At 42.5% G+C, this 24,784-nt stretch overlaps 1 protein-coding gene across 2 annotated transcripts in view; it reads right to left on the bottom strand.

Moving 5' to 3' along the window:
• Positions 1–4,678: 4,678 nt before the first annotated feature.
• CCAP (Crustacean cardioactive peptide) overlaps positions 4,679–24,784 on the bottom strand; it is a 180,278-nt gene continuing 160,172 nt past the window's right edge. For both annotated transcript variants that reach the window (XM_068229863.1, XM_068229864.1), the window contains exons 5-6: positions 11,544–11,642; positions 4,679–4,833 (exon numbers count right to left, since the gene is read on the bottom strand). In XM_068229863.1, coding sequence (XP_068085964.1) covers positions 4,828–4,833; positions 11,544–11,642 — 105 coding nt within the window. In that variant the 3' untranslated portion in view covers positions 4,679–4,827. The remainder of the gene's footprint in view (positions 4,834–11,543; positions 11,643–24,784) is intronic.

Raw genomic sequence — 24,784 nt, 5'->3', positions numbered from 1 at the left:
GTGTACACTCTCACCTGGTAGGAACACCACGTGTTACTGTGTGTACACTCTCACCTGGAGGGAACACCACGTGTTACTGTGTGTACACTCTCACCTGGTAGGAACACCACGTGTTACTGTGTGTACACTCTCACCTGGAGGGAACACCACGTGTTACTGTGTGTACACTCTCACCTGGTAGGAACACCACGTGTTACTGTGTGTACACTCTCACCTGGTAGGAACACCACGTGTTACTGTGTGTCGAACAGTAAGTGTGTGTACACTCTCACCTTGTAGGAACACCACGAGTTACTGTGTGTACACTCTCACCTGGTAGGAACACCACGTGTTACTGTGTGTACACTCTCACCTGGTAGGAACACCACGTGTTACTGTGTGTACACTCTCACCTGGTAGGAACACCACGTGTTACTGTGTGTCGAACAGTAAGTGTGTGTACACTCTCACCTTGTAGGAACACCACGAGTTACTGTGTGTCGAACAGTAAGTGTGTGCACACTCTCACCTGGTAGGAACACCACGTGTTACTGTGTGTCGTCCAGAAAGTGTGTGCACTCACCTGGTAGGAACACCACGTGTTACCGTGTGTCGTCCAGTAAGTGTGTGCACTCACCTGGTAGGAACACCATATGTTACTGTGTGTCGTCCAGTGAGTGTGTACACTCTCACCTGGTAGGAACACCACGTGTTACTGTGTGTACAGTCTCACCTGGTAGGAACACCACGTGTTACTGTGTGTGCACTCTCACCTGGTAGGAACACCACGTGTTACTGTGTGTGCACTCTCACCTGGTAGGAACACCACGTGTTACTGTGTGTGCACTCTCACCTGGTAGGAACACCACGTGTTACTGTGTGTGCACTCTCACCTGGTAGGAACACCACGTGTTACTGTGTGTGCACTCTCACCTGGTAGGAACACCACGTGTTACTGTGTGTACAGTCTCACCTGGTAGGAACACCACGTGTTACTGTGTGTGCACTCTCACCTGGTAGGAACACCACGTGTTACTGTGTGTGCACTCTCACCTGGTAGGAACACCACGTGTTACTGTGTGTGCACTCTCACCTGGTAGGAACACCACGTGTTACTGTGTGTGCACTCTCACCTGGTAGGAACACCACGTGTTACTGTGTGTGCACTCTCACCTGGTAGGAACACCACGTGTTACTGTGTGTGCACTCTCACCTGGTAGGAACACCACGTGTTACTGTGTGTGCACTCTCACCTGGTAGGAACACCACGTGTTACTGTGTGTGCACTCTCACCTGGTAGGAACACCACGTGTTACTGTGTGTGCACTCTCACCTGGTAGGAACACCACGTGTTACTGTGTGTGCACTCTCACCTGGTAGGAACATCACGTGTTACTGTGTGTGTGCACTCTCACCTGGTAGGAACACCACGTGTTACTGTGTGTACAGTCTCACCTGGTAGGAACACCACGTGTTACTGTGTGTGCACTCTCACCTGGTAGGAACACCACGTGTTACTGTGTGTGCACTCTCACCTGGTAGGAACACCACGTGTTACTGTGTGTGCACTCTCACCTGGTAGGAACACCACGTGTTACTGTGTGTACACTCTCACCTGGTAGGAACACCACGTGTTACTGTGTGTGCACTCTCACCTGGTAGGAACATCACGTGTTACTGTGTGTGTGCACTCTCACCTGGTAGGAACATCACGTGTTACTGTGTGTGTACACTCTCACCTGGTAGGAACACTACGTGGTACTGTGTGTGTACACTCTCACCTGGTAGGAACACCACGTGTTACTGTGTGTGTACACTCTCACCTGGTAGGAACACTACGTGGTACTGTGTGTGTGCACTCTCACCTGGTAGGAACACCACGTGTTACTGTGTGTGTACACTCTCACCATGTAGGAACACTACGTGGTACTGTGTGTGTGCACTCTCACCTGGTAGGAACACCACGTGTTACTGTGTGTGTACACTCTCACCTGGTAGGAACACCACGTGGTACTGTGTGTGTACACTCTCACCTGGTAGGAACACCACGTGTTACTGTGTGTGTACACTCTCACCTGGTAGGAACACTACGTGGTACTGTGTGTGTACACTCTCACCTGGTAGGAACATCACGTGTTACTGTGTGTGTACACTCTCACCTGGTAGGAACACTACGTGTTACTGTGTGTGTACACTCTCACCTGGTAGGAACACTCCGTGTTACTGTGTGTGTACACTCTCACCTGGTAGGAGCACTACGTGTTACTGTGTGTGTACACTCTCACCTGGTAGGAACATCACGTGTTACTGTGTGTATACACTCTCACCTGGTAGGAACACTACGTGTTTCTGTGTGTGTACACTCTCACCTGGTAGGAACATCACGTGTTACTGTGTGTGTACACTCTCACCTGGTAGGAACACTACGTGGTACTGTGTGTGTACACTCTCACCTGGTAGGAACACCACGTGTTACTGTGTGTGCACACTCTCACCTGGTAGGAACACCACGTGTTACTGTGTGTGTACACTCTCACCTGGTAGGAACATCACGTGTTACTGTGTGTGTACACTCTCACCTGGTAGGAACACTACGTGGTACTGTGTGTGTACACTCTCACCTGGTAGGAACTCCACGTGTTACTGTGTGTGTACACTCTCACCTGGTAGGAACACCACGTGTTACTGTGTGTGTACACTCTCATCTGGTAGGAACACTACGTGTTACTGTGTGTGCACACTCTCACCTGGTAGGAACACTACGTGGTACTGTGTGTGTACACTCTCACCTGGTAGGAATACTACGTGTTACTGTGTGTGTACACTCTCACCTGGTAGGAACACTACGTGGTACTGTGTGTGTACACTCTCACCTGGTAGGAACTCCACGTGTTACTGTGTGTGTACACTCTCACCTGGTAGGAACACCACGTGTTACTGTGTGTGTACACTCTCATCTGGTAGGAACACTACGTGTTACTGTGTGTGCACACTCTCACCTGGTAGGAACACTACGTGGTACTGTGTGTGTACACTCTCACCTGGTAGGAACACTACGTGTTACTGTGTGTGCACACTCTCACCTGGTAGGAACACTACGTGGTACTGTGTGTGTACACTCTCACCTGGTAGGAACTCCACGTGTTACTGTGTGTGTACACTCTCACCTGGTAGGAACACCACGTGTTACTGTGTGTGTACACTCTCATCTGGTAGGAACACTACGTGTTACTGTGTGTGTGCACTCTCACCTGGTAGGAACATCACGTGCTACTGTGTGTGTGCACTCTCACCTGGTAGGAACATCACGTGTTACTGTGTGTGTGCACTCTCACCTGGTAGGAACATCACGTGTTACTGTGTGTGTACACTCTCATCTGGTAGGAACACTACGTGTTACTGTGTGTGTACACTCTCACCTGGTAGGAACATCACGTGCTACTGTGTGTGTGCACTCTCACCTGGTAGGAACACCACGTGTTACTGTGTGTGTACACTCTCACCTGGTAGGAATACCACGTGTTACTGTGTGTGTGCACTCTCACCTGGTAGGAACATCACGTGCTACTGTGTGTTGTCCAGTGAGTGTGTACCCTCACCTGGTAGGAACATCACGTGCTACTGTGTGTGTGCACTCTCACCTGGTAGGAACATCACGTGCTACTGTGTGTGTGCACTCTCACCTGGTAGGAACATCACGTGCTACTGTGTGTTGTCCAGTGAGTGTGTACCCTCACCTGGTAGGAACATCACGTGCTACTGTGTGTTGTCCAGTGAGTGTGCACTCTCACCTGGTAGGAACATCACGTGCTACTGTGTGTTGTCCAGTGAGTGTGTACCTTCACCTGGTAGGAACATCACGTGCTACTGTGTGTTGTCCAGTGAGTGTGCACTCTCACCTGGTAGGAACATCACGTGTTACTGTGTGTGTGCACTCTCACCTGGTAGGAACATCACGTGCTACTGTGTGTGTGCACTCTCACCTGTTAGGAACATCACGTGCTACTGTGTGTGTGCACTCTCACCTGGTAGGAACATCACGTGTTACTGTGTGTGTGCACTCTCACCTGGTAGGAACATCACGTGTTACTGTGTGTGTGTACCCTCACCTGGTAGGAACATCACGTGCTACTGTGTGTGTGCACTCTCACCTGTTAGGAACATCACGTGCTACTGTGTGTCGTCCAGTGTGTGTGCACTCTCACCTGGTAGGAACATCACGTGCTACTGTGTGTGTGCACTCTCACCTGGTAGGAACATCACGTGCTACTGTGTGTGTGCACTCTCACCTGTTAGGAACATCACGTGCTACTGTGTGTCGTCCAGTGTGTGTGCACTCTCACCTGGTAGGAACATCACGTGCTACTGTGTGTTGTCCAGTGAGTGTGTACCCTCACCTGGTAGGAACATCACGTGCTACTGTGTGTGTGCACTCTCACCTGGTTGGAACATCACGTGCTACTGTGTGTGTGCACCCTCACCTGGTAGGAACATCACGTGTTACTGTGTGTTGTCCAGTGAGTGTGTGCACTCTCACCTGGTAGGAACATCACGTGTTACTGTGTGTCGTCCAGTGTGTGTGCACTCTCACCTGGTAGGAACATCACGTGTTACTGTGTGTTGTCCAGTGAGTGTGTGCACCCAGGGACGGGATGAGACAGGACTTGTGATGTGAGACACGAACAGAAATTTTCTCTCGATACACGAACACTTTATTTATTCACTTTTCTCTCGCTGGAGACACTGGGTTCAAACGAAACACACAACTTGTATTTACAAAATAAGGGATCACACATATTGACTAGTAAGAGGGAGTTTGAGTGGCGATCATGATCTGGCGCTGATCCTTCACATCTGAAAAGAGAAAGAACTGTTAGTGGTCGAGTTCGTTATTTTCCTTAGTGATAATTCTTTAGCTGTATTTTAATTATTGGCCAAGAAAATCAATTAGTAATTGTCTCAAGTGTGGTGAGGGGAACCACCACGACTAAGTGAGACACCTGGTGGGTGCAGCGCGAACGTGGGCTGTGTTTGTACTCACAACTCACGTAGAGGGCGCCGTGCATCCTTTCACAAATATCTTTAGAGTCTTATATTTTCGACATGCTTTGTAAATAGGTGAAAGTTTCTGGGTAAAACTTGTGACCATCTTTTTTAAGCGTAGATCTTTAATTTGAGCGCGGCATGATAGATAGGCTCCATCATGGCAACATAAGAAGACTGGAATCTGAGAAACTGCAAAATGAGACGGACAGCAGGCAATAGTGAGGCTGTGAGTTTCACAAGTAGGAAAAGTCCTCTCAGTTTTAATTACTGCGTTGATGGGGTGAAAGTTCCTTATGGGGATCACTCTAAGTATCTAGGTGTTAATATAAGGAAAGTCTTCATTAGGGTAATCACATAAATGTGATTGTAACTAAAGGGTACCGATCTCTACACATGGTTATGAGGGTGTTTAGGGGTTGTAGTAAGGATGTAAACGAGAGGGCATATAAGTCTCTGGTAAGATTTCAACTAGAGTATGGTTCCAGTGTATGGGACCCTCACCAGGATTACTTGATTCAAGAACTGGAAAAAATCCAAAGAAAAGCAGCTCAATTTGTTCTGGGCGATTTCCGACAAAAGAGTAGCGTTACAAAAATGTTGCAAAGTTTGGGCTGGGAAGAAACGGGAGAAACGAGACGAGCTACTCGACTAAGTGGTATGTTCCGAGCTGTCAGCGGAGAGATGGCGTGGGAGGACATCAGTAGACGAATAAGTTTGAGCGGTGTCTTTAAAAGTAGGAAAGATCACAATATGTTGGAATTCAAGAGGACAAATTGGGGCAAATATTCGTTGATAGGAAGGGGAGTTAGGTATTGGAATAATTTACCAAGGAAAATGTTCAATAAATTTCCAATTTCTTTGTAACCATTTAAGAAAAGGCTATGAAAACAACAGTGATTTATTTTGATACAATTAATGAAGAGGAATGGTTGAAGAAGAGACAATGGTGAAGAAGTATCATCAAAACGCCGAGCTGGCGGGAGCTAGACAATGACGACGATGATGGCAATTCAGGGGCGAAAAAGAACTCAGGATTGTTGTTTTAAAATGTAAATTTAGGAATTTCATATGCACCCTTTCTAGCTTATACTCATGTGTTGAGCCTCAGTCTGACCAGGGTTTTGTACAAATTTAAAACACTTGCTTTATATTTGTGATCACAAAACCCAAAGTTCTACAGTGACGGTGTGGTTCAGCTGAGGAGTGAAAATGAACGACCTGGCGGTAGAAACTTCCTGCCTGGCGTAAAAGGGCAACCACGTGTTCCTAAGCTGAGTCCTGGCATTGCTTGTGCCAGGCTCCTCACTTTCATCTATCCTATCTCACCTCCCTTGGTCAACTCTTGTTTTTTCTGACCCCGACTCTGTTAGAGTACTCGAGAACAAGGAGGCCTTGATTTTCACGCCCTTCGTGGACCTTGTCTTCCTTTGGCCGATATCTTGAATTTCGCCTCTCATTAGTGTTATATAGAGGATGCTTGCCGAGTTGTACTTCCTCTTAAAACAATAATCACCATCACCACTTAAAGAACGTTTCTGCAATCTCTCATTACATCCACGAAAAAACACAAGAGCACAGAACATGTGACAAGTCCTAAGTCCTTCACAGTTATTGCAACTCGTGAATGGAGCACCGTGTCTTTGGACATTTTGAATTGCTATGTGCGTGTGTGTGTCAGTCAGTTGTAGTCAACAGGTCGTAATAAATGGATGTGTCATGAAGCTGGTGTTTCAATGGTATAAGTTTTGCCCTAAACGCGGTGTAAGCGAGCAGAAATGAAGATATTTTCAACAGGTTATGGGCCCAGAGCTCCAGAGCGCCAAAACGCCGCAGTAAATTTCGGTCAATATAAGTGGAAATTGAACAACGAGAATTAACGTCGGACGAAGCAAGTTGTGACATTATTGACGGTAAAAATGGCGACCTCGTGGACCGGTGAAGAAACACTGAATAGGAATGTGGCCAAGCTTACAGTGGAGAACTATTTTTCGTGGGCATTAAAGGTGAAACAAGAGCTGTTGTTGAAAGATGTATGGGAATCAGTAATAGGGTACGAGGATACGCCAGGTTGTCAGCTGTCTCACATAGAAACGAGATGACGAGCGCGAAACAATGTGATCGCGTTAGCGGTTATTTTCAAATATGTCGGAGAAGATTTTGAAAGTGACGTTGCAGATATTGAATCAGCGAAAAGGGCATGGGAAAAACTGGACGAGTTGTGCAATGACGGAGGGCTAGTGAATGGTGCTATGACCTTGAAACAGTTAACTCATTTTGTGAAGCCGAAGGACATGAGTGTTCAAGAATACTTGGCAAAAATTAATCAACTTTGGAGGAGAACTAGTAAAGCCGGATACGAATTCACAGATCAACAAGTTGCAGGAATGATCATCGGAAATCTTACAGAGGAATATGCAGCTTGTATACCTTCCTTGGAAGCTGATTTGGCGATACTGACCATCTCGAAGGTGAAGGCGAGATTACTCACGGAGGAAAGCAGAAGGAAACTTCAGCAAAATGGAGGAAAGGCTTATGACACTGGAAAACGTGAGGAGGATGAAGCTCAAGCCATGGTTGTTCAACAGAAGCGAGATATCAAGAAAGAAGATGTGGGACGAGGAAAATATAGTTGCTACAATTGCGGTAAACAGGGACATGTATCTAAATATTGTCGCAGTACCCAAAAGTGCTTCAATTGTGGTAAGTCAGGACATTATTCAAAAGTATGTCCAACAATGAAGAGTGACGAACCATCGCAGGAGAGTAAATCAGTGAATGCGAGTGGAAAACTGGTAAGCTCAGAAATTATACATGTAGTAGATAAGGCGATGAGCATGGTCGTTTCTGTGGGAGCTGAGAAAATTAAAGATTGGTTGTTCGATTCAGGTGCATCCCATCATATGTGTCCAACAAAGGAGATGTTTACAGACATGTTAACAAATGTAACTGGGAATGTAGAAATAGGAGATAACAGTAAGCTGGATATTAAAGGTATAGGTAAGGTAAAAGTAAAAATGTCCACAGGATGGACAATTACATTTACAGACGTGTTGTATGTACCAAACTTAGGTGCAAATTTAATATCAGTTGGTAACTTAACCAGCAAAGGTTTCAAAGTAGGATTTGCAGGTGAGAAAGCAGTGGTTGTAGATAAGAATGGAGATGAAACATTGTTTGTTGCAAACAGGAGGAATGATGTGTATGTAGTACAAATAGAGGGGAGAAATGATATTGCAGCTGTGAGTGACTGTGATCAAATGATAGATCAAGAATGTAATAACAATGTAGTATTTAAAAGCGTTGGGCAGGTTAGGTTGTGGCATGAGAGATACGGACATGCACATTCTGAAGCCTTGTTTAAATTGCCTATGTTAGAATTGAAAAGGAGTAATGACATTAATACTTGTTCTGTATGCATTCAGGGGAAACTAACTAACAAGGGAGTACCTAAGTCTTGTGAGCGTAAGGTAGAAAAACCACTTGATGTTGTGCACACTGATGTAATTGGAAAAAATAGTCCACCATCACTTGGGAAAGCTCAATATGTTGTAACCATGATTGATGAATACTCCAGATTTAATGTGGCTGTATGTATGAAAAATAAGAATGAAGTATTAGAGGTGTTTAATAGGTATCAGGCAAATGCAGAAAAGTTACATGGTGTAGGAATTAAGGTGGTGCAATCTGACAATGGTACAATTGCAAAAATGTGGTATTACTCATAGGAGGTCAGTACCGTACACTCCACAACAAAATGGATTAGCAGAGAGGCAGAATAGAACGATGTTTGATACTGTTAAATGTCTATTGATCCAGTCAGGGTTACCAAAGGAATTCTGGGGAGAAGCGGTAATGACAGCAGTGTAGTTGAGAAATAGGTGCCCATCCTCAGCAATAAATTTTCAGATACCGTATGAACTGTGGTTCAATAGGAAGTTGGATCAGGAAGAAATAGGTAGATTGAAAGTATTTGGATGTCAGGCGTGGGCTGTGAGGGCAGACAGCAGGAAGTTAGATCCCAGAGCAGAGCCATGCGTTATGATAGGTTACGAGGCAGGTACTAAAGATGGATATACGTTATGGAGTCTTGAAAGGGAAAGAGTAATAGTGAGGAGAAGTGTCGTATTTGAGGAGCAGATATTTCCCTTTAAGGTGAAAAGTCCTGGAATTGATATCAAGGAAAAGATAAATGTACCAAAGGCAGAGGGTAGTGAAACATACTTTGACATACTGTGCACTGAAGATCCAGAGATAAAATTAGGGACTGAGTTAGACACAGAGGACGGAGAGGAAACACTGGCAGTTGAGCCAACGACCGGAGAGGAACAACTAGAGGTTGGGTCTATAGCAATACAAGAGCCAGGTAATAGTCTGAGAAGGTCAATAAGACAGAGGAAAGGTAAGACTTGTGCAGATTGTAAGGCAGTGATGGAAGTTAGGCATACAAATATAGTAGAACCTAGAACAGTTGAGGAGGCTATGTCAAGCCAAGAGTCTGGTAACTGGATGGAGGCCATGAAAGTGGAGATCAATGAGATGAGAAAGAAGGATGTTTGGGAAATTGTAAAAAGACCAGAAAATGTCAAGATAATTAGTTCTAAGTGGGTGTTTTCATTGAAATATGACAGTGAGGGTAACATTCAGAAATATAAAGCCAGGTTGGTTGCCCAAGGTTTTAAGAGACAGATGAACCTTAGTTTTGATGAAACATTTAGTCCTGTTATAAAGAGGAAAACAATGAGACTGTTAATAGGTATTGCAGTACGTAGAGGCTGGACTGTAGAACATCTAGATGTAACTAGTGCTTACTTAAATAGTGAAATCAGTTGTACTGTATACATGGAGCAACCAGAATTGTTTGTAGAAAAGGATGTCCAAAACTATGTATGTAAATTGAAGAAAAGCATCTATGGACTACCTAATTCGAGTAAAGACTGGAATGCTTGTGTAGATGCTATAATTAGAAGACTAGATTTTAAGAGATGTATCAAAGAACCATGTGTGTATGTAAAGGAGTGTTGTATTGTTGGCTTGTATGTTGATGACATTATTGCAGTAGGTGACAAAGAGGTTGTTAAGTTGGTTAAAATAAGGTTGGCAGATGAGTTAGAGATTAAAGATCTAGGGAAGGCAACAAACTTGTTGTCAATAAAAATAGAACAGACAAAAGAAGGGGTTATGTTAAGTCAAAGTTTATACATTGACAAATTACTTGCTGATTTTTCCATGAGTGACTGTAAACCGAGTAAGACTGTTTTACCAAGTGGGTATTCAGCAGCTGAAAATGATGAGCAGGAATTTGATTGTACCATTTATCGCAGTGCAGTAGGAAGTTTGCTATATTTGTCAAATAATACTAGACCTGACATTGCATTTGCGGTAAGTAAAGTTAGTCAGAATTGTCAAAAACCTACGATTAAAGATTGGAAAGAAGTGAAGCATATCATGAGATATTTATGTGGTACTAGAGATTTAAAGTTGTGTTTCAAAAATTGTGAGGAGTCAGTACAAGTGTTCTGTGATGCAGATTGGGCAGGAGATACTAAGTCTAGAAGATCAGTGAGTGGTTATGTAACCACTGTGGCAGGGGGAGCAGTATCATGGTATAGTAAGAAACAGAGTTGTATTGCTAGATCTACCATGGATGCTGAATACATGGCAATGGCAGAGGTATCTCGAGAAGTAACTTGGATGAAAGATTTGCTATCAGAGCTAGGGCTGGAAAGCTTTATGGATATACCTTGTAAAGTTTTTGCTGACAATGCAGCAGCAATTAAATTGAGTAAAAATGATTTTGTGAGTGAAAGGTCAAAACATATTGACATCATGTACCATGTATGTAGAGAACTGGTAGAAAAGGGGTTAATTGAGTTTGTATATGTAGCATCAGAGAGAAATGCTGCAGACTTGCTCACAAAGAATTTATCAAGCAACAAGCTTAAGAGTTTGTATAAGCTTATAGGTTTGCGATGAGAGGACAATTGATTGAGGTGTTGTATTTTTATTTTTTTGAGAAAAGGGGGGAGTGTTGGAATGTTGAAGTTTTCTCATAAAAAATAAAATGTCATGTATCATATCTTGTACATATTTTAGGAATACACATTGAGGTTATGTGTTGGTAATTCATATTAATTTAGTCAAGTGGTTTATCTTCATTTGTTATAGTCTTTGGACATTTTGAATTGCTATGTGCGTGTGTGTGTCAGTCAGTTGTAGTCAACAGGTCGTAATAAATGGATGTGTCATGAAGCTGGTGTTTCAATGGTATAAGTTTTGCCCTAAACGCGGTGTAAGCGAGCAGAAATGAAGATATTTTCAACAACTATTAGCTACTGTTGAATAGTTCTACACAGTTTAAGTTTATGACATGCCACTTTTTAACAATGTGTAATTAATTAGTTATCAACCTAATTTTGATACTGGTTAAGTGTGAGACAGGGGCAGCTCAATCAGCACCGACCCTCACTAACTCGGGTAGATGCTAAACGAGAGATTGTCGTGGACGTGATAGAACGTACCTGTGGTTGGAGGGAGCGCACCACTGAGCGTCTCTTACGGAAGGAAGAGATGGGCAGCTGAACGGGGCCCTCAGGAAGAGAGTTGGCCCTCTGCTGGAACTGGAACAGGAAACAGATAACTTTAGAATTCGACATTTCTAACATGGCGGAAGTGAGATTGTATCACAACATTCCTGTGTGGCACTACCAGATCACCTCACGTACTCTGCGTCATCGCCAAACCCTCTTAGGAACTTTCTTTTTTATTTTTGCTAGTGGTTTTACGTCGCACCGTCACAGACAGGTCTTATGGCAACGATGGGATAGCAACGGCCTAGAAGTGGAAAGGAAACGGCCGTGTCCTTAATTAAGCTACAGCCTAAGCATTTGCCTGTAGTGCAAATGGGAAACCACGGAAAACCATCTTCAGGGCTGCCGACAGTGGGATTCGAACCCACTATGTCCCGGATGCAAGCTCACAGGTGCGTGGCCCTAACCACACGGCCAACTCGTCCGGTTTAGCAACTTTCAAAACTGGGGCATCTTATCTCAGGATCACCAGATTTACGTGACACTTTTCTCAAAAATTTCGGTGAAATTATTCCACAAGGTCAGTGGAATGTTACAACATAATTCTAGTGAGCGTAGAAAAACAATAACCCTTTCAAAACGAATTAAACTATTGTATACGCGAAATAAAATGAGTCATATCAACTGGATCATGAATCCCTTCACGGAGACCACAACTCAGGAGGGAACAGCAATCACATGTAACTAGTTTTCTGAGTAATTAAAAAAATACGAAACTTATTCCAACTAAACCACTATTACAACACATGATTGAACTATAACTTACTGCTACAGTATATTTTGAGCTACTATTTATATTATTATTTGAGGTTCTATCTAGACTTTAACAATGTCGTACAGTCTAGCATACCTCTTTTAATTTTTTTCCCACATTGCTCTTATTGAGCCGTACCCTGACGGCCCGTATGAGAGATCAAGTAATATATTTGCCATATTAAATAATTATATAAAAGTGGACTTTAGTCAGGCATTGGAAAAGTACCAGATTACAGAGCAGTTGAGACCGGAAGTCCATGGAGACGTAATGTCGCTGTATGTTGCGCGAAGCTTGCTTGCAACCGTGGGAAATGTTCAGCTTTACCAGGAGTTAGCACATCTCTGGCCACGAGGAGTGTTCAGCCAATTAGGAAGCGAGGGTGTGGCTAATATGAATTCAGGACCGCGCAGAATTAAAATCCCAGGTTGACCAACATGGATATCTGTGTGAAGAGTACATCGATAAAGAGAAGTCAGTTGTGTTATTTGATGGTTTTCCACAGGTCTAAGAGCGAGAAATGATAAGGAATACCTTATAACAATTATCTGAGTCGTTATTAAATCAACAGGAGTGCATTTGATATTATTTTCAATAAATATCAAAGTAATTGTGGGTAAGAAGCACGCTGATTGGTTGAATATTTGAACATATGGGGAATCCCCTAGCTACAACGGCGTTGGCTATGTTACTTAAGCGCCCCACTTGCCGGGAGCGTCCTTCTTATTGTTGCCGTGAAGTGAACATCGTTCCATACTTCTCTTTTATCTGTGCGTGAATGCTGCCACGTGGGCAGAAGTCTCCACAAAAACAGTGCATTTATTTTGTGAACAGTGATACGCAAACTGCGTGCAGTAATAAATCACCAACTGCGCGATGTCGCAAATTATTATCCTAAAGTAGCAGACGGTATGTTAGCCGCAGACTGGTAACTGAGTGAGAGACACTTTCGGGTCGGTCGTGTACGAGCCGTTCTAACTGACTGTATTTAAAACCTAAACATTTCTGTATAGTGAATGTTACGTGTGTTTTGTTTTCATTCGGCACGTGCACAGAGAGCGGTGAAGAGGTATTTACTAGAATCTTGTGTGTTACAGTGTACAGGAACTAACCTCAAGAAGATGGCACTGCCTTTAGAAGAAAGAATATTGTTTCCATGATTTGAAAACTTGTTGAAGATGGAGTAGACAATCACCGTAGCAGGGATGTGGGAGTTGCCAAATAAGACGCATGTATTAATTAAATGGCATGTTTTATGAATTACGATAAATACTAGTGAGGCTTAGTGTAAGATTTTCTTTAATGCAATTTTTGCCTGACGGCATGTGTTCATTTTACATTTGTGATGCTGTAAATATGGATAGGAGAGGATCTATTTTTCTTTTACTTCGTGATTAGCTAGATGGGATATTGAGGGAGATGTTAGGATTTATTTTGCCTTTGTTGGTGTGAATTATGCATGTTACCTAGCTTAAGGTTATTTCTATGTTTTTATGACAGAGATAGAAGGATTAGATTGCCAAAATCATCCAGTTTCCGAGTTAGACACTCGCGGTGTCGAGATTAATTTTGATTTTTCCATTTAGAAAAATTAGTGACAGATAGAATGCATCACGCATGTATTTCAGGAGCTGTGACACGTGTGTAGCTGTATATGCACCGTTGACTAGAAAAGATTCTTCTAAGGTGGTTTGGAAACTGTTCTGTACAATGATCTGAGAGGGAATCGAACCCGGATTTACAATGAGAAAGGCTGATGAGATTATAGGATATACAAGAGAATTTAGTGCATGCTGAAACATGAAGTTAATTATGCAGGCAGAGTGGATGCCTGGTGATGTTATAAGAATTGTGTGAAGTGAGAATAAGCCTGTGATTGTATTCTGAGATATTACTGAGAATCAGAATTGACGTGAAATTAATGTCAGGCCAGTGAATATGATGTGTATCATGCTGGCAAGATGTGAATCTCCGAGCAGTTGTTGAGATACAAGTTAGCTTATCAGCCGTGGTTATACAGACAGCGTGAAGTGAGGCGTTTCTGTAATACAATCTTGGCTAAACAATGACAAAATCTCCAGAGCAGTCTTGCGTTTCAGCCCACTGCAAAGCAGGAAATATGTGACAGATGAAGAGCACTATGCAGCAGAGGAACGCAAAGTTTCCCATTGCTTTCCACGTGTTTATTAAAGTATATTATTTGTTTTCTCTTACAGGATGGTGTTTTATGTGATTTCATGTTATTTTTGATATGTTGTCTTGTTGTTTAATGGGGCACAGCGAGAGTGCTGACTGCATGTTTGTGGTGAATCTAGTTCTTACTAGATCCTTTGGTGAACCGCGTTTCACGTCGAGTCAGTGTAGTATATAAGTTTTCCCTTTCCTGATCCAATGTAAATGTTTAAGGTATTTTAACTGTATTGTGATAATTGTAAGTGTAACGTAGGGAAATGCGACTAGTATTTTTCGTAGTTCATATCATGTCCCATTGCGTCTTAATTCTCGTTTAAAGGTAACTATTGTGGCAACTACCCTGAATTTCAATCCGTATTATGGTGATACTCCATAGGAACAGGAACAATAATGTCGAGTTATTTGAAACTCATAAATATTTTAATGTCATAATTTGGAATTTGATTTGCGTAATTAACGCTTGCTGTGCATATTCATTTCATTTTTTAATTCAATACTAATTTCATTCTCGTTTTATTATTTGGATTTTTATTTGTTGTAGTTTGATTCGAGGTAATTTTATGTTATAAACTCATAGCAGTGTTTCTCATTCGAGATAAACCTCCATTATCCCAGTCAACATTTAGACAATCTACCCACTTCTCTGCCCAAACTGAGTTAGTCGGATGTTTAATCAGGAAATGGAGGCATCGTCCTAGAGGGTACGGTACACTATAATATTACATACTTTTGCTGTCCTCCCCGGTGTCTTCAATTCTGTGTTTAATAACTCGACAGCAATGTAAAGTTCTCCTTCCCATTTACATACAGTAACAGTCTCTTAGTAGTGAACCACTTCGCTGTCTTCATTGCATTTAATGCATCTATTTTCCTTATTTTTTGTCTTACAAGTTTATTGTTATGTACTCCCACGAGCCACCAAAGTAACCCTCTCGTTTCCCTTTTTGTTAACATTTCAGTCCTTACTGTCATATTTGACAACAAGTGGAACAATATTTAATAAGGTTTTTTTTGGTAATTGCTTTACGTTGGACCGACACAGGTAGTCTTATGGCGACGATGGGATGGGAAAGGCCTAGGAGGTGGAACAAAGCGGCCGTGGCCTCAATTAAGGTACATCGCCAGCATTTGCCTGGTGTGAAAATGGGGAACCACGGAAAACCATCTTCAGGGCTGCCGACAGTGGGATTCGAACCCACTATCTCCCGGATGCAAGCTCACAGTGGCGTGCCCCTGACCGCACGGCCAGCTCGCCCGGCGATAGGTTCTTTAAAAATCGAATAAGATGTAGGGGATTCAACTTCTACTTTGTATTCTAGCGTAGAACGAGTGCGAGCTAACTGAAACCCGCTCTTCACTAAACTGGAGAGGGGCAAAGCTTTGCTTCTTAACAAACGGGCCTTTTTAGGGGGAATATACTTTAGATTTTTAGTAATTTGGAATAGGCCGAAAAATGGGGAGGTAACCAGTTAAAACAGGTCGTAAGTTAGCCAAGGGTCCTGATATTTGAAACGAGTCTTCGGCTTCTTGGTCCCACGACCTGCTTTAAGAGTTGGTAGATTCACTAAGGAGGATTCTCTACTTGGCCATCTGACTATTTTATTTATCTGAGATCTAATAAGCGGAATACGAACTTTGGTTCGTATCTTTATATAGATCTCAGGGGAAATCCGTTCGTATTGTAGACTAGCCAGGGCCTTACTTGCGCTAGTAATCGCTAAATCTCCATAACAATAGAACGTGGGGGGACTTTGTCTCTACAGTTTGTAAAGTGGCAGACAGAGTGATGTCACAACTACCAAAAGAGATAAACTACAACTAAATCTGTGAATCCATGTAGAAAATGCTGAAAAGCAGGAGGTGCAACTGAATTCTAAAGACCAGTCAACCGACTCACTTTGACGATACAGCTGAACTGTGGTGCTCTCGCGTAGCGTCTCTCTTTGATAAAAATATCATAAATTATTGTTATTATTATTATTATTATTATTATTATTATTATTGTTGTTGTTGCTGTTGTTGTATTTTTTTATTTTAAGGCAGACCCTCCGGTTAGGGTGGACGTCACCTGCTTGTCAGTACGGGGGAGTTGCACGGATATGCAGAATGCCAATAACATGCAGTCTCCTGGCTAGGAGAATTAACCATGTAGGGAACCGAATGCGGGTCCTCTGAACCGAAGGCCATTACGTTGACTATTTAGCTAAGAATTGAAGGTATTCAACCAGGCTATCCAAAGTGATTTCAACAAAGAGCTGTAGGAAATACACCCTTGAAGAACCCACTACAAAGAGTGGTGGCGATTATTTTTTTAAAAGGAAGTACAACCAGACCCTCGTGGTCTATATAACATTAATCAGAGAGAAAAGTGGAAGGGATCCGACACTTCGAAAAATGAAGGTATCGGCCAAAGAAAGACAATGGCCATGAAGGGCGTGAAAATGAAAGACTCCCTAGCCTTCGCAAACCTAATAGCGTCGGGGTCGGAAAAGAACAAGAGTTGACCAAGGGAGGTCGGATAGGATAGATGAAAGTGAGGAGCCTGGCACAAGTAATTGGAAGCAATGCCAGGACTCTGCTAAGGGCCCCGTGGTCGCCTACCCACGTTCCAATGTTCAGAGATCGATGAGTGCAGGCAATGCAACAGCAGGCCAGAAACCATTGAGCACAGCAGATTCCTAGCGGGAACACTAACAGACATACTGTAATTGTGTAACCAAACTTGTGCAGCAAACCTTTGTTACAAAACAGGGTGTCCCAGAAAGTGAACTGAGAAACAGATAAAAGAACTCCGCGCTAGAGACCAGACAAAAGGAACCACCACACATATCGACATCCCTATCCCGAATGACCATAATTTGTATCAGAAATACAGGGAGAAGATTGACAAATATACTCCTCTGGCTATTGAAGTGGCAAGAGAGAGTGACTAATGTTCCCTTCCTTTCTCCCACTGGTCTTACACCGAAATGATTTCCGGAAAACTTACAGAAACTAAAGCTCCCCATTTCGCACGCAAGGGAGCAATTTGAAGACCTGCAATATCGTCAGAACATTCCTAAATGCTCAATACGGACCATAAGTAGAAGAGGCTGCAAACGTCAAGGTCATACGACTATTATATATATATATATATATTTTATGTAATAATATTATTAATACTAACAATAGCCTGACCGATTTATTAAGAATACACCTAATAAAGTTTCCGCGAGCAAATGCCTTGCGGAAATCTGCGCTAATTACGTACAATGGAACTGCACTGGAGTAAGGAAAGCGAGTGCATTGTATAAGATAATCTGCACTTCCGACTCAGTTTTGAACATCTCTCACACCCAGCGAGGGATCCTATAGGCCGCGAGTCACGAGCAGAGAGCTGTTTATTCCTTACCGGATGTCCCTTGGCGCAGAGCAACTCCATCAAAGCAAGCTGATTAAAATATACTAGCTGACAGATGAAACTGAATTCATGATGTACTGTAAGGTGAAATATTTTTACCTGTTTGTCCTGCTAAAAGCACACATGTCTGTCAATATGGCGAGCTGCTCGTAATTCTTTTAGATGACTTGCATACACATCGATATTGAAATTAATATTTAAACCAGTCGTGTGTCGTGTGGACTGGCTTTGAAAGCTACGGCATGGTATACATACGACAAGCAAACACTGAGACAGGCTTCAACCAATCAGTTATTACATTCAAACAATGCCCAATTACAGTAAGTGCTTTTCGCCAGAGATTCACAGAGAGCTCCACGTAGCAATTTAGGTTACGTGCTAGTCATCGAGTTACAGGTTCTTTTAATAAGCAATAAACATACGAGTCTCTTATAACATGAGCAGGGACTCTCTCGTTGATGCACCGTTAGCATTTTAGCCCGTCAGCCTATTGAAGCCTTGAGTGCCATCGCAAATCAAGAAATATAACTACCGGTAACGACTGGATTGTCTTGAGATTGTGTGGCCGGTTTGTGTAAGGTCAGAATATGACCTGCTGTAAGAGGTGGAAAATAGTCGGGCTTATGCTGTGGAGGCCCCTAGCCAATGTAAATTCCCTCTCGAGTCAGTACGTTTTTAATTTTACCAGGCAACAATATTTATTTATTTATTTATTTATTTATTTATTTATTTATTTATTTATTTATTTATTTATTTATTTATTTATTTATTTATTTATTTATATAATCCTTTTACCCGCTACGGTTCGTTTTTCGCCCGAACTCACCGAGGGATCGCACCTCTACCTCCTCGACTGCAGTGTTCTACAGTGTTTCGTCCGGAATACAATTGGGTAGGAGGATCAGTCCCTCGCCCAGGCGGCTTCACCTGTATTGCTGAAGAGCGGCCTTGGGAAACCACGGAAAACTACTTCGATGATGACTGAGCTGGGAATTGAACCGCCTCTACTCAGTTGACCCCCGTTCCATTCCTCGTACGACTTTTTCGTGGTAGAGCCGGGAATCGAACCCGGGCCGCCGGGGGTGCTAGCTAATCACACTTAACCACTACACTACAGAGGCGGCCCAACAATTTTAATAACTCAATTTTATTATAAAAATTAATACAGAGCATTAGGCTTGTTAAACAATATAAAGGAATATCTTCTTCTTCTTCTTCTTTTCCTACCGCTTTCTCCAACACCTGTGGGATCGCGGGTGCGACTTGTGCAGCACATGTGGATTTGGCCCTGTTTTACGGCCGGATGCCCTTCCTGACGCCAACCCTATACGGAGGGAAGTAATCACTATTGCGTGTTTCTATGGTGTTTGGTAGTGTCGTGTATTGTCTGAATATGAAGAGGAGAGTGTTGAGACGGACACAAACACCCAGTCCCCAAGCCAGAAGAATTAATTAGAAGCGATTAAAATCCCCGACCCGGCCGGGAATCGAACCGAGGACCGTTTGAACCGCTGACCATTCAGGCAACGAGTCGGACAAACAACATAAAATAATATGGTGAAGCAAACTCGAACATCCCCAACTGGGGTTTACTGCCTCCTAGTACGGCAAACAGTGAACACAGACTTTGTCCAAAGTCATATCCATCACCAACTGACTGCTGACAGAAGACGAGCTTCTATGAGGCGAACCTGATTTAACAAAGCTTAACTGTAATTTTCTTCCAAGATGAAGTCACAGGGTGCCTGCTACCCCCAATGGAGGTCGTAGTTACAACCGAAGTGTACAAATTCTGCAACAAGCAAAGCAGTTTAGCTTGCGTGTCAGCAAACAGAAAATGCACGCGTACTGAGCTCACCTGGGTTATCCTGTTCTGTGTTAGTGTAGCTACATATCTCTTACCCCTGTGGGTGCGGGTGGTAGAATAACGTATCCCCCGCCTGTCGTAAGAGACGGCTAAAAGTGACCTCAGGAACTCTCAACTTGGAACGTGTGTTGGTGGCGACGGGCTCGTTAGCTGAGTCCTGGCATTACTTCGACTTATTTGAGCCAGGATGTATCCTATCCGACCTCCCTTGGTCAACATTTGCTCTTTTCTGACCAGGATGTATTGGGTTCCAAGGCCTAGGGAGTCTTTCATTTTCGCAACCTTCGTGGCCCTTGCCTTTATTCGGATGATACCATCATTTTCCTAGTGCTGGAATCCTTCAAATGTTTCACACTGATTAGTAGATTGACAGTACACAGCGGGTTCAAACCCGGCAGTGGTGGTCGGATTTTTGGAGGGTGGATAAAAAAGTCCATTCGACACTCCATGTCGTACGATGATGGCATGTAAAAGATCTCTGTGGACACATTTGGTGTTTACCTGACAAAATTAATTAAATCTGTCACAAACGCCCAACAGTGATCCGGTTCACTCCGCCTGCCATCTAGTGGGCCTAGAGTGAAAAAGAACGTCGACATTGACGAGCAGACAGCCAGATGGCGGCACACGGTAGCTGACGCCATAGTGTCAGTAGAGCAAAGTGCAGGGCTAGTATCAGAGTGTGTCTGCTTCTTGCAATCAGACGCTATTCGTGGCGATATTATTCCGTGTTATCTGAGATTTATCACGCACAAGGCCCGCACTCACAAAGCGGAGTTAAAACCGCACTGTATGATATATACGCGTGGCCAATTAGTGATATTGACAAAGCAGGATTAGCGAAAATAAACGTTAATATTTCAAGAGTGAACGCCAAAAATGTTCAACAAATAAAGCTACACGAACTTCATGCTTCGCTACGGAATCCAACCATGACGTAGGCTTGAGGCTAGGCTCTAGGGCTCGCTGGACGGCCAAATATTTTCTAGGTCATGACTACTGATCCCCTAGCTCGGTCTAGTAATGCTTCCACTTACTAGTGCCAAGATCCTCACTTTCAGCTACCCGATCCCAACTCCCTTGGTCCACTCTTGTTCTCCAGAAGTGGAAACTTTGTTTCTTAAATTTTTCGACTTTCTGACAGGAAATCGAACCCACGTTCTTCCGGCAGCCTAAATGGCTTTAAATCAAAATACAAGCCACATTTTTATCAAACAACAATCGCACCACCACCGCTACTAAAGTACTCATCTTCTGTTATCTAGGAGTAAACATGGCGTTACACTCCATGGTTTGCAAACACTTTAGCTACGCGAGTTTAAACAAACCCAACAGCTATATTCTAAGAAGATGCTCGGCGCTTGTGTACTGCGGCAGAATAAGGAAACAAAAAGACGGCTCATATCCATCAGCTCTTTGTGTCTCAGACAGCTTCTGTTTGTTCATCACCTGGGTATAGGGCACCCAATTCTTTTCCTTGACTTGTTATTTGAAGACACAGTATCTTATAGCATTTCATTCCCAGGTAGAACATAGGGCTTCGACGAAATTTCTCCAGCGTGTTCTGCCAATGCTTTCACCTCTCCCCATCTCTGTTGTTCTCCTGCCTGTGGATCACCTCGCCAACTCGTCCGGCTACATTGCTGGCCTTTCGTTCAAGGGCCTTCGGCTTCGATTCCCGTCAGGGTCAGGGATATAGGCTACCTTAATTCGTTATTTCCACTGGCTCGGAGACTGCGTGTGTGTGTCGTCCTTATATAGAAAATAAACAAGGAAAACAAAGATAATGAAAAATAAGAACATATGATTAAAACGTCTGAAAAGGAAGACTCAGAAATAGTGTGTCCATTTCAGTGCCTGCCTTGTAACACTTCCTTGTGCTTATCACAGGCTTTGGCCGATCTTCTCGGCGGCACAAAGAACAACCACCACCACCACCTCTGAACATATTCTCCGTGCTCGTGAGAACTGCTAGGGTATTTTCATGGCATATCTTTATCCTAGTCTCTTTTGCAAAGTTAGATTAAACACATTTGTAGCCTTTGCAAACACAATTACAAGCTTTTAATGGGTAATATCAAGTTTAATTTATTTTATCGTTGTCATATCTGACTGTTCCGAGGTATCTGTGGAACAGCAGAGGTAAAAGAAGGTGCGGGGGTGAACGGGCCTCAAAATACGAAATTAACGTTAAGATAAAATTTAACAAGGTTATATTTTCTTTTCAAAATCAAGAAATAACAAATAGAACAGGTACTCAGTAGCCGAAACACAATTTGAAAATGTACAATTACAAGGATTACAGGATTTGGGCTCCGAGAGCCAGACACATAATTCTTGAGCAATAAGCTCAACCTTATGGTATACAAGATTCAACCAAGGGGCAGTAAACCCCAATCATGCCCAGGAGCATTTACTCCTCTTTACACGGTAAAGCCTCCTCGAGGCATACAACAACTCAATTTTCAATAAAGAGCAACCCGCTCTCAAAATTTAAGCCTATCCAAGGCCACACCAAATTCTACTTTCAAGCTGTCCTCCACGGACACAGACACAGGGGTAAAAAGATACCCAACCTACAGAGGCCTATTAAGTGACGAAACAGAAATATTACATGGCCTCGACAATACCAAATTGAGAGGAGGCGAAGCTGCACTCCTAATACTTTTTGTTTAAAACCTACTTGGCACTAGGCCGTTAATGCAAGGGCTAATCCCATCCTAATGAGGTGACTTATATAAGAGAAACAATTTACGTTACTTTAGAAGGGAAGAAACGGTTGTGAAAAATAAGTTCACCTCAATGCAATGTGAGTGGCAGCTCGAGAGGGTTAAGCACTCTCTATCCCAATATGTAGTTAAAACAGAAAGAATTGACACCGAGTGTCTTTACATTTTTAAAAGGAAGTTACATGGAAAAGGCTTCGGACCTGCCCCGAGAGTTAAACTGCTGAGCTAGCAAGAAATGAAGTTATTAAAAGGCCATTACCTTGTGGTTGAACTGCTGCCCGAAGAAAGAGGCGCTTCCCGCCCCCTGCTACGTACTTTACACACTGAAAGATGTTACTGAAGTGGCGCGGAGACCCGAAAATCAGCAGTTTATATACTCTCGCGGAAATTTCGAGGCGTTTCAGGAATGAGAACACCCTCCCACAAGAACTTTATTGCCTTGGGTTAAGCAGCATATCCCCGCTGAGGAAGATACACCTGATTGGTCATAAATTAATTAAAGAAATTCGGGATTGGCTAAATTCAAAACAAGGGGAAAGGAAGGGTTATACAGCCAACTTAAACAATAACAGAAAGAAATTTAACAAGGAACAAACTTTTGAAATAAAAATTTCTCCAAAAAACAGTTCTTTCACTTCGCACTAGGGCGCACCATTGTAGTTCTTCAGTAGTGTCCTCTAGAAGAGAATGTTCACACTTTTTACTACAGGCAAAACAAAAATACATCGAAAACGACCCAGTTCAGAAACTTCAAAATTTCCAAGTAGTGACATCTTCTGAGAAACTTGAAAATTAACACATTAGATAAAGTTCAGACTTCCTCCAGTAGGGGAGTTCCACCTGGCGCAAGGTTTGAATTAGCGACGTGGGGGTGTACCACCCGGTACACTGACCAAAACTGATATGAAAGCATACTGTAGGTCATATTATAATACTTTAGGCTATTCTGCAAATGTTATCCACAAGTTTCTGCTTATAAAATCAAGTTATTTTGCTTGTATTTCTTTCTCTTTGACACATTGTGTGGTTAAATGAACTTTGAAGTCGATGAGTTTCGCGAGCGAGAAAGGACAAAAAAAGATTAAGAATGTGGTCAAGTTGGTGCCGGTCTTCGTTTGCGAAGTACGTGAAGGTCATGCTGAATATTTTACTCCCATCCAATTCCAAGAAAATAGAATTTGAATATTTTGAGAGTGCTTCACAACACCAGCACGAACATGGACCCGCTACGTCAGTTTACATGATCTGTTCTCTACCTGGGGGGCGCGCCCCACTTAGAGGAAGCGTGGTGAGCAACGAAAGGCACAATCGAATTCGCTAAACAGTAAAAAGTTGTGACAAAGAAAAGAATTTACTACAAAAAGTTATCTTCGTCACCGCTAAATCGTACACGTAGAAGGAAGATTTTCCTGAGATGTTTTGACAAGGCATTCGTGTTTATGAATTGTGTAATAAAACGTGTAAAAATTATAAAAATACAAGAATTTTTGTCAAGAAGTACGGTAAAAATTATTGCATTTATATAATTTTTGACACAAACCTTTTTCTACATGTATAGGAAATGTAATAAGATTACAAAAAGTGAAAATAAATTAATAAGTCAACATATAATATGAATGTGTGACAAATTTACAGGAAATAATGTTAACATTTTTATTTTATTTCCGAATTGTATTGTGCAGTTTCCATCAAGATATCCACGTGAATGTGAGTTTTCTACGCTGGCTTACATCAAATCAAAATACCGACCATGGCTAGATGTTGAGGCGAGCAAACACTAAACAACTTGTGAAAGTAAACAGTGCCAGCCTTTTTCTTAATCAGTAATGCTGTTCCTGCAAAAACAAATCAAATGATGCAGTTTAAATGCTAATTGCCGTAATACATTTACTGCAATTCGTTTTATTCTCTTGTTGTATTATTATTTGTGTTATTCATGACTTTCTTTGTGAGGTGATTGCATTATATTTATTACTTTGCAAAATGTAGTAAAGCGCTCATAATTATTAATAATAAAAGTGTAATAGATAATAATTTTTAAATCAATAATTCATTAGGAGTCGTGAAATAATTTACGGATGCAAAGAGGGGGTATAGTCCCACAAAGGTTGAGAACCAATGGTTTACATATTGTCCCCTTCAAAAGTGGTAATAATTTAGTAAAAGGAAATGATTTATTTCATCAGCGTGTTGGAACATTATTTAATCGCCAAGAGGGTGAGATTCTGT

This window comes from Anabrus simplex, chromosome 12, assembly GCF_040414725.1.
Source record: "Anabrus simplex isolate iqAnaSimp1 chromosome 12, ASM4041472v1, whole genome shotgun sequence".
NCBI lineage: Eukaryota > Metazoa > Arthropoda > Insecta > Orthoptera > Tettigoniidae > Anabrus > Anabrus simplex.
The sequence above is the reverse complement of the archived record's forward strand: the minus strand, read 5'-3'. Positions and strand labels throughout refer to the sequence as shown.